Here is a 12,345-nt window from a genome sequence, read left to right as displayed (position 1 = left end):
TTGAGTGTGCCAGCGAAGCTATCTGGACACGTATTACAGGTCTAGGTGAACTAAAGTTAATTGTTAGATATCTTTACTGGCTACTCAATTTTGCTGTGACAGTTTTTGAGTAATTAAAGGATAGTCTATGCTTATTAGCACAGAAATATCCAGATCATGCAGTATTAGTTGGAGGGGACTTTAACCTGCTGAGTATAGACTGTGATGTCTATGGATTTCCTGCAGTTGGTGCAGTCAGTCATGTGAAGTACCTTTGAACAGGTTTTCTGAGGAGTGCTTTGAACAACTAGTTAGACAACCCACTTGCAATGGAAATATTTTAGACTTTGTCACTACAAACACGACTGACCTTATCGACAGTGTCAGTATAGAGACAGGGATTAGTGGTCGTGGTCTCATCATAGCGACAGAATTATAGTATTACTAAAGCTAATAAATCTGTCCAGAAGGCCGGGATAGCGTTTATGCTAGAAAAAGCAGATAAGCAGTTGTTAGCATCCCACTCGGACAGTGAATGGGTATCATTTAACTCTAGTATGACGGACATTAGAGGGATTATTGGCAAAGTTTAAACTGATTGTAAATTGCGCTCTGGAGACATTCATGCCAAATAAGTGGATTAGGGATGGAAAGGACCCTCCATAGTTTAATAATCAAATTCAGAAATTGCTGCACAGACAGATTATTGCACTCACCTTTCAAAAAAGGAGCACACAAATGTTGACAGGCAAACGTTAGTAGAAATTCGTGCATCCGTAAGGTCAGTGCGCAAAATATAAAACTACTTCCACCATGATACCTTAGTGAAATATCCTGTCAAGAATACAAGAAAATTCTGATCAAACATAAAATCACTAAGTGCGTCGAAGGCTTCTATCTAGTCACTCATTGTACAGTCTGGTATGGAAATAGAAGTCAGCAAGAGGAAAGCTAAAATTTTAAATTTCACGTTTAAGAAATTGTTCACAGAGGAGGATTATATAACCATACAGTCATTTTACTGTCTACATACTCATGTATGGAGGACATAGAAATTGGTATCTGTGACAGACAAGAAGCAACTGAAAGAGGTCAAAGCAGGTAAGTCACCAGGTCCAGATGGAATTACAATTTGGTTTTACAGAGCATACTCTGCAGCATTGGTCCCTTGCTTAGCCTCCATTTACTGCTATTGAAAAAAAGCACAGGTGAATCCTGTATATAAGAAAGGTAAAAGAACTGACACACATAATTACAGACCAATATCCTTAACATTGGTCTGCTGCAGAATTCTTGAACACGTTCTGTGTCTGAACATAATAAATTTCCTTATGACAGAAGAGCTTCTGTCCACAAATCAGCACAGATTTGGAAAGCATTGCTCGTGGAAACCAAGTTTGCTTGAGTCTTGCACAATAGCCAACAAACCATGAATGGAGTGCAAAGGCATATTCCATATTCTTAGATTTCCGGAAATCGTTTTACACGGTGCTCCACTGCAGACTGTAGCTGAAGGTCTGAGGTTACTGATTAGGTTCCCAGATATGAGAGTGACTCTAAGACCTTGTAAATAATAGAAGCAAGTATGTCATCCTCGGCAACTAGTATTCATCAGAAACAAGGGTATCATCAGGAGTGCCCCACAGAAGTGTTATAGGACTGCTCTTATTCTCTATAACTTATGCATAAGTGATCTGGTGGTCAGGGTGAACAGCAATTTACAGCTGTTTACTGAAGATGCTGTGGTGTACAGGAAGGTGTCCTTATAGAGCAACTGTAGCCATGTATAAGATGACTTAGACAAAGTTTGTAATTGGTGTGATGAATGGCAGCTTGCTCTAAATGTAGGAAAATGTAATTTTAATGCAGATAAGTAGTAAAAACAATCCTGTAATGTTTGAATACAGCATTATTTGGGTGCTGCTTGACACATCCACGTCAGTTAAATATCTAGGTGTAATGTTGCAGTGATTGAAATAGAATGAACACGTCAAGTTGACAGTAGGAAAGGCAAATGCTCGACTACTTTTTATTGGAAGAGTTTTGGGCAAGTGTAGCTCATCTGTAAAGGAGACAGCATATAGAAGACTAGTGCAACCCATTCTTGAGTAATGTTAGTGTGTTTGGGTTGTGCACTGTCTCAGGTCAAGGAGACTGCAAAAGGTAAGGGCCAGATACAGTGCAGCATGTTACAGTACCTCAAAAAGAAGGCAAAGAAAATCATTCTATCTCTCTTTAATGAAATTTGGCTGTCTGGAGGCTATCTTGACTTGTGCAGGTAAGATATTTTAGTACCCCATCTGAAACCAGGGAAGGAGCGAACGTTCCCCAGTAGTTAACCATAGCATGACCCTCATTAGTCAATTGGCATCTGACCTGGGTTTCAGAATCGTAGGAACTACGTAGTCACTTTCAGTGTGGGTTTACGAGGTTTTGCACTACCCTCTATAACCTCCCTCTGCTGAAAGTGGGAATACAGTGTCTTTCCTACAAATTCCATACCTCGTAGATATATAGTTTACCTTGACAGGACCAATGATAGTACTTGAGAACGTAAAATCCTTGTACAGCTCCACAAATGGGGCTTCCACGGATGTGTACACTTATTCATATGGTCCTTCCTTTCCTTTAGGTACTGAGTCAGAAATTTTCATCAGGGAAATATATGTGTGTTAATTTTAATCATTCCTCTTATACCTTTAACCTACCCATTATCAAAATTAGTGTCACTGTTTTCAATTTTTTAAAAGTTTATTGAAGTTTCTAGATCTTACGTTCGATAAGAGGCTAATCAGGTTACCACATCTGAAGAATAATGAAGACAAAGGCCTAAAGGCATTCAGCATATTAAAATGCCTCAGCCACAGGTCATGGGGATCAGACAGAATATGTCTTCAGCAGTTTTAAAAGTCTCCACCTTGACTATAGACACGTGGTTTACAGCTCAGCTTGGCCAATGTATCTTAATATCTTTGATACTGCTTACCACGAGAGGATTAGGCTGGGAGCAGGGGTATATAACAGTCTGATTCAAAGCCTCTTTGTTGAGGCAGGTGAGCGACCACTTGTTGTCTGGTGGCAGAGCCTCATGATGCAACACGTATGCAGCTTGCTCTTGACGCCACAGTCACTGGCATTCTATACCATTTATTTGCCTTCGAATGGCGTGAATATTCATGGATAGACTGTGAGCAAAAAGGCTTTTCAGGATTCAGTTGATCTAGTGGCACTTGATGCAGACTACGTTGCTGTACTTGTTCGGGGTTGGAGTCCTTAACTATCCTAGTTTGTGAGGAGATCCAGAATTATTTTAGATTTGTCAAGGTACAGGAAGAATTTTACCCCAAAATGTGTTTTTAAATTCACGTTTTACAGAATTTTATCTGGGCACTGCAACTGTGTTATAATTTATACTGAGGGGCTAAATTGGAGGCTTCCATTGGCTGTGCTGTGTTATTTCCTGAATGTGCACACAAGATTCACTTAGCTAGTGCTTGCATAGTGCATGGTACTGAATTATATGCATCTTGAAGGTGCTGGAGCAGATGAGATCTAATCGTGCTGCTAAATTCCTCATCTGCAAAGACTCCATAAGAGCCCTACAGTCTATCCATGACACAGCTAGTGATCTCCCAGTTACAGTTCTGTGCTAAATTATTTTAGCTATTGTGTAGCTACAATCCGTTGATTTTAGAAAAATGACTAAGTCTTACGTATTTTGTCCTTGTGTGTGAAAGTGTGGGTTCAAATGAGAGGATGGAGCAGAGTAGATCAAATTTATATTTTTGATCATACATACATACATACAGGACAGACTGACAGATTTACTTACTTACTTACAACCAATATGCCAACCCTCATTCTCATCCAAAATACAAAATGTCCTTGTCGAGCCAAGTACCATTTCCCTCCAAACTTGACTCCACTGCTTGTATCCACTTGAAAGACCTGTACTGGCATTCACCAACCATCTTTTATTCAAAGACTCTAACATATTATACACCTTTATAGGCAGGACTAATATTGAAAGCAGCCATATCATATACAAAATTTTCTGTAAGTATTGCACAGACTAGTGCTGGCATTAACATAAGCAAACTCCCCACCTATGTTTGTGGCCAGCACCACACTGTGTGTGAAGGCAGTATTTTATCACCTATTTGCAGAGTAAGCGCCGCCATTGTACTTATTGGACCGTTTGTCTCTTTATATGTCCTCAACAAGATTGTTTTCTTAGTGGCCTCCCTTTATTGTGCCTGGACGTTCACACCTGCCACCTCATTTGCAATCTGTTCCTCAGCTCTTTTGTTCATTTAGTGGACCCTTCCGTCCCATCTGGCACAGTGATAAAAATTCAAATTGAATAAGTTACTCTGTTATTAACCATGTGTATCTGTTTTAATTAGAACATATGTATGTCCTCAGATAAAATTTGATTTTGTAGGTCATATCACCCCATTAATATCTGTGCAGCATTAGTAAATATCTTGCAGCCTTGCATTTCTGCCATGCAACAAATTTTTGTTTGTTGTCATAGTACAGCTGGGATCAAGGGATTGCCTACAAGAAGTCTATTCCTCCCTCCTGCCCCCTCTTTTCCCTCCAAACCAGAATGTCTTTCTAAATTCTATAGCTATTATAATATCGTACTAGTTGTAAGCACAATTGAATTTATTTCTATTTATAGTTGTTTATTTGGTTGTTACAGTATTGCGCAACAACAAGAGCTACAGCAGAGGTTACAGGCTCAGCCTGTGCTAACTCCATCTACAGTACCCGATGACTTCTGTGGTTTAATGACTAAACCTTTCTACAGTGCACACACAGGAAGGCAGCAGCCAAAGCGTAAGAAGGACCAACCTTCAGCAGCTTCAACATCATCTACCACTACAGTAACATCTGAACCATTTGGGGAGGATTTCAGTGGATTCTTGCAGAGGAACTTGAGCCAAATGGATTCTAGTTTGCGTAGCTCACCAAGATCTCCACAGTCATCAGTAAGCACACGAAGTGCTGGTGGAGATACCTTTTCAGACGCGTTCTCATCGTTTCAATCAGCCGATACAAGTAGTACAGATAGTCATCCAGTACAGTGGAGTGCATCTGCTCCGACTATTTCACCAGCATTTAGACAGCCAGTTCAAAGCCAACAGTCACAGTGGAGTAAAACTGCTGTGGCAAGTGGGGCAGCTGGGACCCCCCAGCAGTTTAGATTCCCAGTACAACAATTTCCTAAGCCAGGTGGATCATCTTATGCATCAAGTGGAGTCCTGTTTCCATCATCTCACGCTTCAGGTACAATATCATCAGATTCAACGTACGTCCCAGGTCCAGCATCGTCTGGTATCTCCCTTTCTACCTCGAAAACTTCCACATCTTCCTATACTGCTACCTTATTATCGACGCCATCACATTTTACTCCTGGTACAGCTTCACCTGGATCTATTTCTGAAGCATCAACCTCTTCATCTACATACCGTCTTGGTCCTGTATCATCCTTATCCTCAACTACATATCCCTCTTCCTCAGTGCCATCTTCATCTTATGGACTTAATCCAGTACCATCATCATTGTCATCAACCCCAAATACAGTGCCATCTACTTCTTTCTACACCCCTATCACAGTGTCATCTACCTCTTGTTATACCCCAGGTGCAGTATCCTCTACCTCTTATTATTCCCCTGTTACCGAACCAAGTGATACTGCTCGTAAACCTGTAAGAAAACTTTCCGTGTCTGAAATAGATGATCTTTTACAGTAGTTCATGCCCGTCCTTTTGTATGGTTGAAATGTGGAAAATTGTCAAAGTTATGTGATTAAATGTATGAAATATTGAAAATAAAAATATTTATGTGACAATGACCAATTCAGACAATTTAATATCTTGTAACTGATGTCTTCATATACCCATTTGTATGTATCTTCCAACTGCAGTTAGTTGATAAGATTCTGTGGCATTTAAAATTCATGTGATGAAATGACAGCATTACATCCAAAATGCACATGATGGCTAAAATACCATTGCACCTGGTAACATCACTGTATGTACTCAGCGAGGGAATTACATTTGTAAGGAAATGGCATTTAGTATTGGTCTATACACCTTGTGACTTCTGTTTTCCTAAATTCCTGGCAGTTTCTTCTACAGGGCTATTACAAATGATTGAAGCAATTTCATAAATTCACTGTAGCTCCATTCATTGACATATGGTCACGACACACTACAGATACGTAGAAAAACTCATAAAGTTTTGTTCGGCTGAAGCCGCACTTCAGGTTTCTGCCGTCAGAGCGCTCGAGAGCGCAGTGAGACAAAATGGCGGCAGGAGCCGAGAAAGCTTATGTCGTGCTTGAAATGCACTCACATCAGTCAGTCATAACAGTGCAACGACACTTCAGGACGAAGTTCAACAAAGATCCACCAACTGCTAACTCCATTCGGTGATGGTATGCGCAGTTTAAAGCTTCTGGATGCCTCTGTAAGGGGAAATCAACAGGTTGGCCTGCAGTGAGCGAAGAAACGGATGAACGCGTGCGCGTAGCCCGCGGAAAATTGGCTCATGCCAGAACTGGAGACCGACAGCGCTGACTTCATCTTTCAACAGGATGGTGCTCCACCGCACTTCCATCATGATGTTCGGCATTTCTTAAACAGGAGATTGGAAAACCGATGGATCGGTCGTGGTGGAGATCATGATCAGCAATTCATGTCATGGCCTCCACGCTCTCCCGACTTAACCCCATGCAATTTCTTTCTGTGGGGTTATGTGAAAGATTCAGTGTTTAAACCTCCTCTACCAAGAAACGTGCCAGAACTGCGAGCTCGCATCAACGATGCTTTCGAACTCATTGATGGGGACATGCTACGCCGAGTGTGGGAGGAACTTGATTATCGGCTTGATGTCTGCCGAATCACTAAAGGGGCACATATCGAACATTTGTGAATGCCTAAAAAAAGTTTTGAGTTTTTGTATGTGTGTGCAAAGCATTGTGAAAATATCTCAAATAATAAAGTTATTGTAGAGCTGTGAAATCGCTTCAATCATTTGTAATAACCCTGTAGATCACACACACAATGGCGTTATAGTATTTGTAATGTTGGGGGGGGGGGGGGGATAGGAAGTACGGAAAGATGAGATGAGGTTTCTTTAAGTATGGTGGCAGATACCTTCAACCTTGAAAAGTCCTATAAAGTGTGGCTGTAGACAACAATGAATAAAATTGCTATGCCACTTAAATATGGCCACATTGCAATCTGAAATGGGATATTTCATCACTGTCCAGTGCTATTCATGCATCTGGATCCTGGAGCCAAACTAAATCTCTTTGCTTGCTGGGTATTAGTAGAGGGAATGTGCAGAATTCTTCAATACTGTGCTACCTTTCAATGAGAAATTTACTGCAGTGGTACTTGAAACTATCAAAATAGTAGCAGTAATCATAATAAGGTAGGTACTTGGTATCTGGGGATTATACTGTTAACTTGCTAATTCATATAAGTGAAAATGGTTTTATGTAGCGAAAATATTTTTAAAAAAATCATTTATGGTTGGAATTAGACTAGAAATATGAATACGGAAGGTAAAAAGATTGGTTATTAACTTGGACATGACATTGTTCTGGACTTGTACATTGCAATTTACTTCAGTATTTATTATCTTGTTTTTATGATTTGGACGTACATGCAAATATCTATAGTAGGTGCCACTCTTCATATGTGACATAAGCTAACTGGTGGTAGGTTGGTTGCCTATACTCTCTTTCTCTTAAATTTATCATTAGAAGCCTTGCATTGTACGCAAATGAGAATACTGTTAAATGTCTAGAAGCAATTCACAATGCAAGCAGTGTATATTTTTAGTAAAACATTCCATTAAATAAGTCATTACAATTGTTGAGTTGTTATACCTATTTTTCGACATGTTGCCTGTTGGCTATTGGTGTTCATCACAGGATCTTCATCTGATTGTTTAGTGGTTTTTCTGACTTTTGCCGGTGTAAGTAGCTAGCATTGCTAAAGAGTCACCCTTCATTGCTGATCCCCAACCGTCAATGAAATATGAAGCTTTGATAATGCTAACCACTCATGCGGGTGAAACATCAGAAACATTGCTAAACCATCATCGACTGAAGATCTAGAGACTAGTGCGAATCATTGTTGTCAGAACCATTGTATGGCTAGATTGGCAGATCAGTAACTCATAAACAGAAATTACTATTTCCCATTACAAAGTTATCTGAAAATTGACAGTCAATTTTCCCAAATAGAGTGGGCCGATCTAACTGCAGCTGAAATGACAAAGAACTCAGTTTTATTGTAGACTTTTTTTTTTTGTGAGCATGTCATTCTGATTAATATCAGCTCCCTTAGGCGATGTTTTGTGCTTGCTTAGCTGTGTCAGTAATCTGACATACTCAGGTGGCTTATATTTCAGCAGTCATAACTATAACTGTCTTGTATAGGTGACTATGTTGAATGCACGTATCATGTTGCATTGTGTTCATTTTTGATGAGAGAAGGGAGAGGCTGAAACTTGGTGTGGGAACATAGGACTTAGTCGACTGCAGAGCTTAACTTCCCCTTCAGATGGTTGGATCACTATCGGCATTGTCGGATGTGCCCATTCCATTTTATGCCACTGAGGTGTTTGGGGAACTGAACTCGGAACTTAGGCATACTCTGCTGAAAGACAGTTGTGCACCACCACCTTGCTTCACTATGTTGACCAAACACATGCAATGAAAAATTTTTATCAGAAGAATCAGCAAACTTAGACTAGAACACTACTGTACAAGTGTGCTTATGCAATCTCAGCTACAGAGGCATGCCAACAAGAGCACACTCTCCCATTCCCCAACTACAATCATCCTGTTTTTTTTTTTTTTTCCCCAGTTTATGTATAAAGATACAGCAACTGCAGCAGAAAATGCAGTTACTAAATGTGGAGAGTAGTTTTCCATAATGTCAGTGCTACTGTTCATTAGACATTACTTTTTCACTCTCCTCTCAGGGGTAATCTGTCACTATTTGTCCCTATTGTTATAAATCACCCAGTATGCATGTGCAAACCCAGATCCATGTAAAGAGTGGACATGAGTGCATCCTTGTAAAAAGACATCCCCCTCCCTAAGGAGCCATGTTGTAGCATGTAGCAATGCGTGAAGCTGCTACTGGTCGGTATGTGCAATATGGCGACATGTGGGTCAGAATGACATGGACACACAAAGGATTGCCTTATGGGCTAGCGGTACTCAATTGAAAACTGCACCACATATGGTAATAGTCACAGCGGGCAGGACGGTGTCACCTCACTAGGGGGACACACTTGTTATGAGCTACATGACTGAGCTCAGGGTTTTACTGTAACGAATGAACCTCAGAGCCATATAAATTGTAGTAGATTTTGAGGCAGGGGGATTCGAAGTCCAGCAGCACCACCACGACGCCAGGTCTACACTGGATAATGAGAGGACCAAACACTGCCAACTGCAGCCACGGGTTTGAGACCAGGGCGGGCCAGACGCAGTCGGCACTGAGCCTCCTTGCAGGATGTAGTGCCACGGTGCTGCTGTCCTGCCGTACACGTCTGCTGATGCCCGACTCCTGCCAGATGGCAGCAATCCGTGTCCCACGCACAGCACTCTTTCTTCACCTTTGCAGTGGACGTCGCAGGGCCCGAGTGGCCCAAGAGTGGGCATCTGCCCCCTGCAGGACACTGTCACAGCGAAACACGAAGTGCCTCTGGTGATGATGCTGTGGCCCACTGTCAGGACATCAGCTTTCACTATGCTCAACATCAGCTTTTTGGGGTGCCGATGCTGTTTCTTCTCACCAGGGCAGGAGCTAACACTTGCAAGCCTTTACCAGCCTGGGTCGCTAAAATCACATTGCAAGTGATGTAATTTGTATCTAGAGAAAATAAGGTATCATTTCTTGTTTGTCAGTGTGTCTACATGGCCCCACCAGCCCACAATCACACCACTCACCCAACCGAGTGCTGCTGGTTCTCATTAGTGGTGTGAGGTATCAGAAGAGCTGATGTTGCTGCAGTAAACAGCAGAGGGGAGTACCACTCTTGGCAGTGCATTGTCCGAACTGCAGCCTACGGTATCTTCATTGTGGGCTGAGTGAGACTGTCGTTCTTTTTGTGTGGTGACAATCGTCGTATCAAGAGTCGAGGGTTGTGAAACTGTAGAATTACTTTGTGAGGCTGGAAGAACCAATGGATACCTCTCAGTTTAAAGGTATTTCTAGGAATGAATGACTAGAATCTGTGTTATGCACACAGTGTAATTTACTTGGGCATTCTGCTCCTTCTGTCGAATATGGTTAATGTTTTACTCGCCTAGCAATATGGCGTGTCAGTAGTGGAATCGCAGGCAATGTAGGGAGTCCAGGTGCCTCATTAATAGACAGAAGAAATAAGTGGGGTAATGTGAGTAGCTAAAGAGTATTCTGCCATATTATTGTTAAGTTGTTGTGGCTGAGTCCATAAAAATTAGTAAGAACGATACAATGGCGAAATCGGAGACATAAGGTGTCATTGGTGGGGAAGCTTTATAGTCGTTGGTTAATGAGGTGGGCAGTGAGGGTGGAGAAAACATTAATGATTAATAAACTAGCGGAGAAGGATGAAGAGTTGGGGTTTTTGAAACTGCAGAGTCTAGGGGCAGATCCAGCTGTGGCAAACTTTATTACTCCCTTTTCAGGTAGGCTGTTATCGTCATTTGTAGAGGATCTCTTTGTAATCAGCTGAAATAGCACATTGGTTGGTTGGTACAGATGACAAGATTGTGCCTGTCAAGGGAAGTAAAGTCATTCAAATGTTGCACGGAGGCATTGAACAAAGCAGAAACTTTGGAGCAACTCAGGGTACGGAGATACAGGAAGCAAAATAGTGCACATTTTTTCTGTGAACAGTTAAGTGGTATTTCTAACCAGGGAAACTCATCACACCCCCTCAGATTAAGTGGTAAAACGGTGCAGTGGATAGCCTGTCAAAAACTGAAAACAGATCAAGCATGAAACAGGAAGAAGGTGTTAAGGAAGAAGAAAGAAAGAAGGGGAAAAAAATCAAAATTGAAAGAGTGAACGGTCCCAGCTCAAGATGTGCAAAATCGAGCGAATTCAAATAGCACTGGTGTGGTTGTTATGTGGTCACAGTGTTGGACTGCAGAGGGGTAGATCAGTTTTCAAATCTCCCTTGTGTCCCCCCCCCCCCCCCTCCGTCTTTTTTTTCCACAAAATTATGAACTGTCCATCTGGTAAATGGCAATTGTCATACTACGAGGTGCATTCAAGTTCTAAGGCCTCAGATTTTTTTTCTAATTAACTACTCACCCGAAATTGATGAAACTGGCTTTACTTCTCAACATAATAGCCCTGCAGATGTACACATTTTTCACAACGCTGACGCCATGATTCCATGACAGCGGCGAAGGCTTCTTTAGGAGTTTGTTTTGACCACTGGAAAATCGCTGAGGCAATAGCAGCAGGGATGGTGAATGTGCGGCCACAGAGAGTGTCTTTCATTGTTGGAAAAAGTCAAAAGTCACTAGCAGCCAGGTCAGGTGAGTAGGGAGCATGAGGAATCACTTCAAAGTTGTTATCACGAAGAAACTGTTGCGTAACGTTAGCTCGATGTACGGGTGCGTTGTCTTGGTGAAACAGCACACGCGCAGCCCTTCCCGGACGTTTTTGTTGCAGTGCAGGAAGGAATTTGTTCTTCAAAACATTTTCGTAGGATGCACCTGTTACCGTAGTGCCCTTTGGAATGCAATGGGTAAGGATTACGCCCTCGCTGTCCCAGAACATGGACACCATCATTTTTTCAGCACTGGCGGTTACCCGAAATTTTTTTGGTGGTGGTGAATCTGTGTGCTTCCATTGAGCTGACTGGCGCTTTGTTTCTGGATTGAAAAATGGCATCCACGTCTCATCCATTGTCACAACCGATGAAAAGAAAGTCCCATTCATGCTGTTGTTGCGCATCAACATTGCTTGGCAACATGTCACACGGGCAGCCATGTGGTCGTCCGTCAGCAAGTGTGGCACCCACCTGGATGACACTTTTCGCATTTTCAGCTCGTCATGCAGGATTGTGTGCACAGAACCCACAGAAATGCCAACTCTGGAGGCGATCTGTTCAACAGTCATTCGGCGATCCCCCAAAACAATTCTCTCCACTTTCTCAATCATGTCGTCAGACCGGCTTGTGCGAGCCCGAGGTTGTTTCGGTTTGTTGTCACACGATGTTCTGCCTTCATTAAACTGTCGCACCCACGAACGCACTTTCGACACATCCATAACTCCATCACCACATGTCTCCTTCAACTGTCGATGAATTTCAATTGGTTTCACACCA

The 12,345-nt window shown here is 41.9% G+C and overlaps 1 protein-coding gene across 4 annotated transcripts in view; it reads left to right on the top strand.

Moving 5' to 3' along the window:
• Positions 1 to 5,842, top strand: part of LOC126184628 (SCY1-like protein 2) — a 179,263-nt gene extending 173,421 nt beyond the window's left edge. For all 4 annotated transcript variants that reach the window (XM_049927100.1, XM_049927097.1, XM_049927099.1 and 1 more), the window contains one exon: positions 4,688 to 5,842. In XM_049927100.1, the coding sequence (XP_049783057.1) occupies positions 4,688 to 5,741 (1,054 nt within the window). In that variant the 3' untranslated portion in view covers positions 5,742 to 5,842. The remainder of the gene's footprint in view (positions 1 to 4,687) is intronic.
• Positions 5,843 to 12,345: the final 6,503 nt, after the last annotated feature.

Source organism: Schistocerca cancellata, chromosome 4 (assembly GCF_023864275.1).
Source record: "Schistocerca cancellata isolate TAMUIC-IGC-003103 chromosome 4, iqSchCanc2.1, whole genome shotgun sequence".
Classification (NCBI taxonomy): domain Eukaryota; kingdom Metazoa; phylum Arthropoda; class Insecta; order Orthoptera; family Acrididae; genus Schistocerca; species Schistocerca cancellata.
The sequence above is the reverse complement of the archived record's forward strand: the minus strand, read 5'-3'. Positions and strand labels throughout refer to the sequence as shown.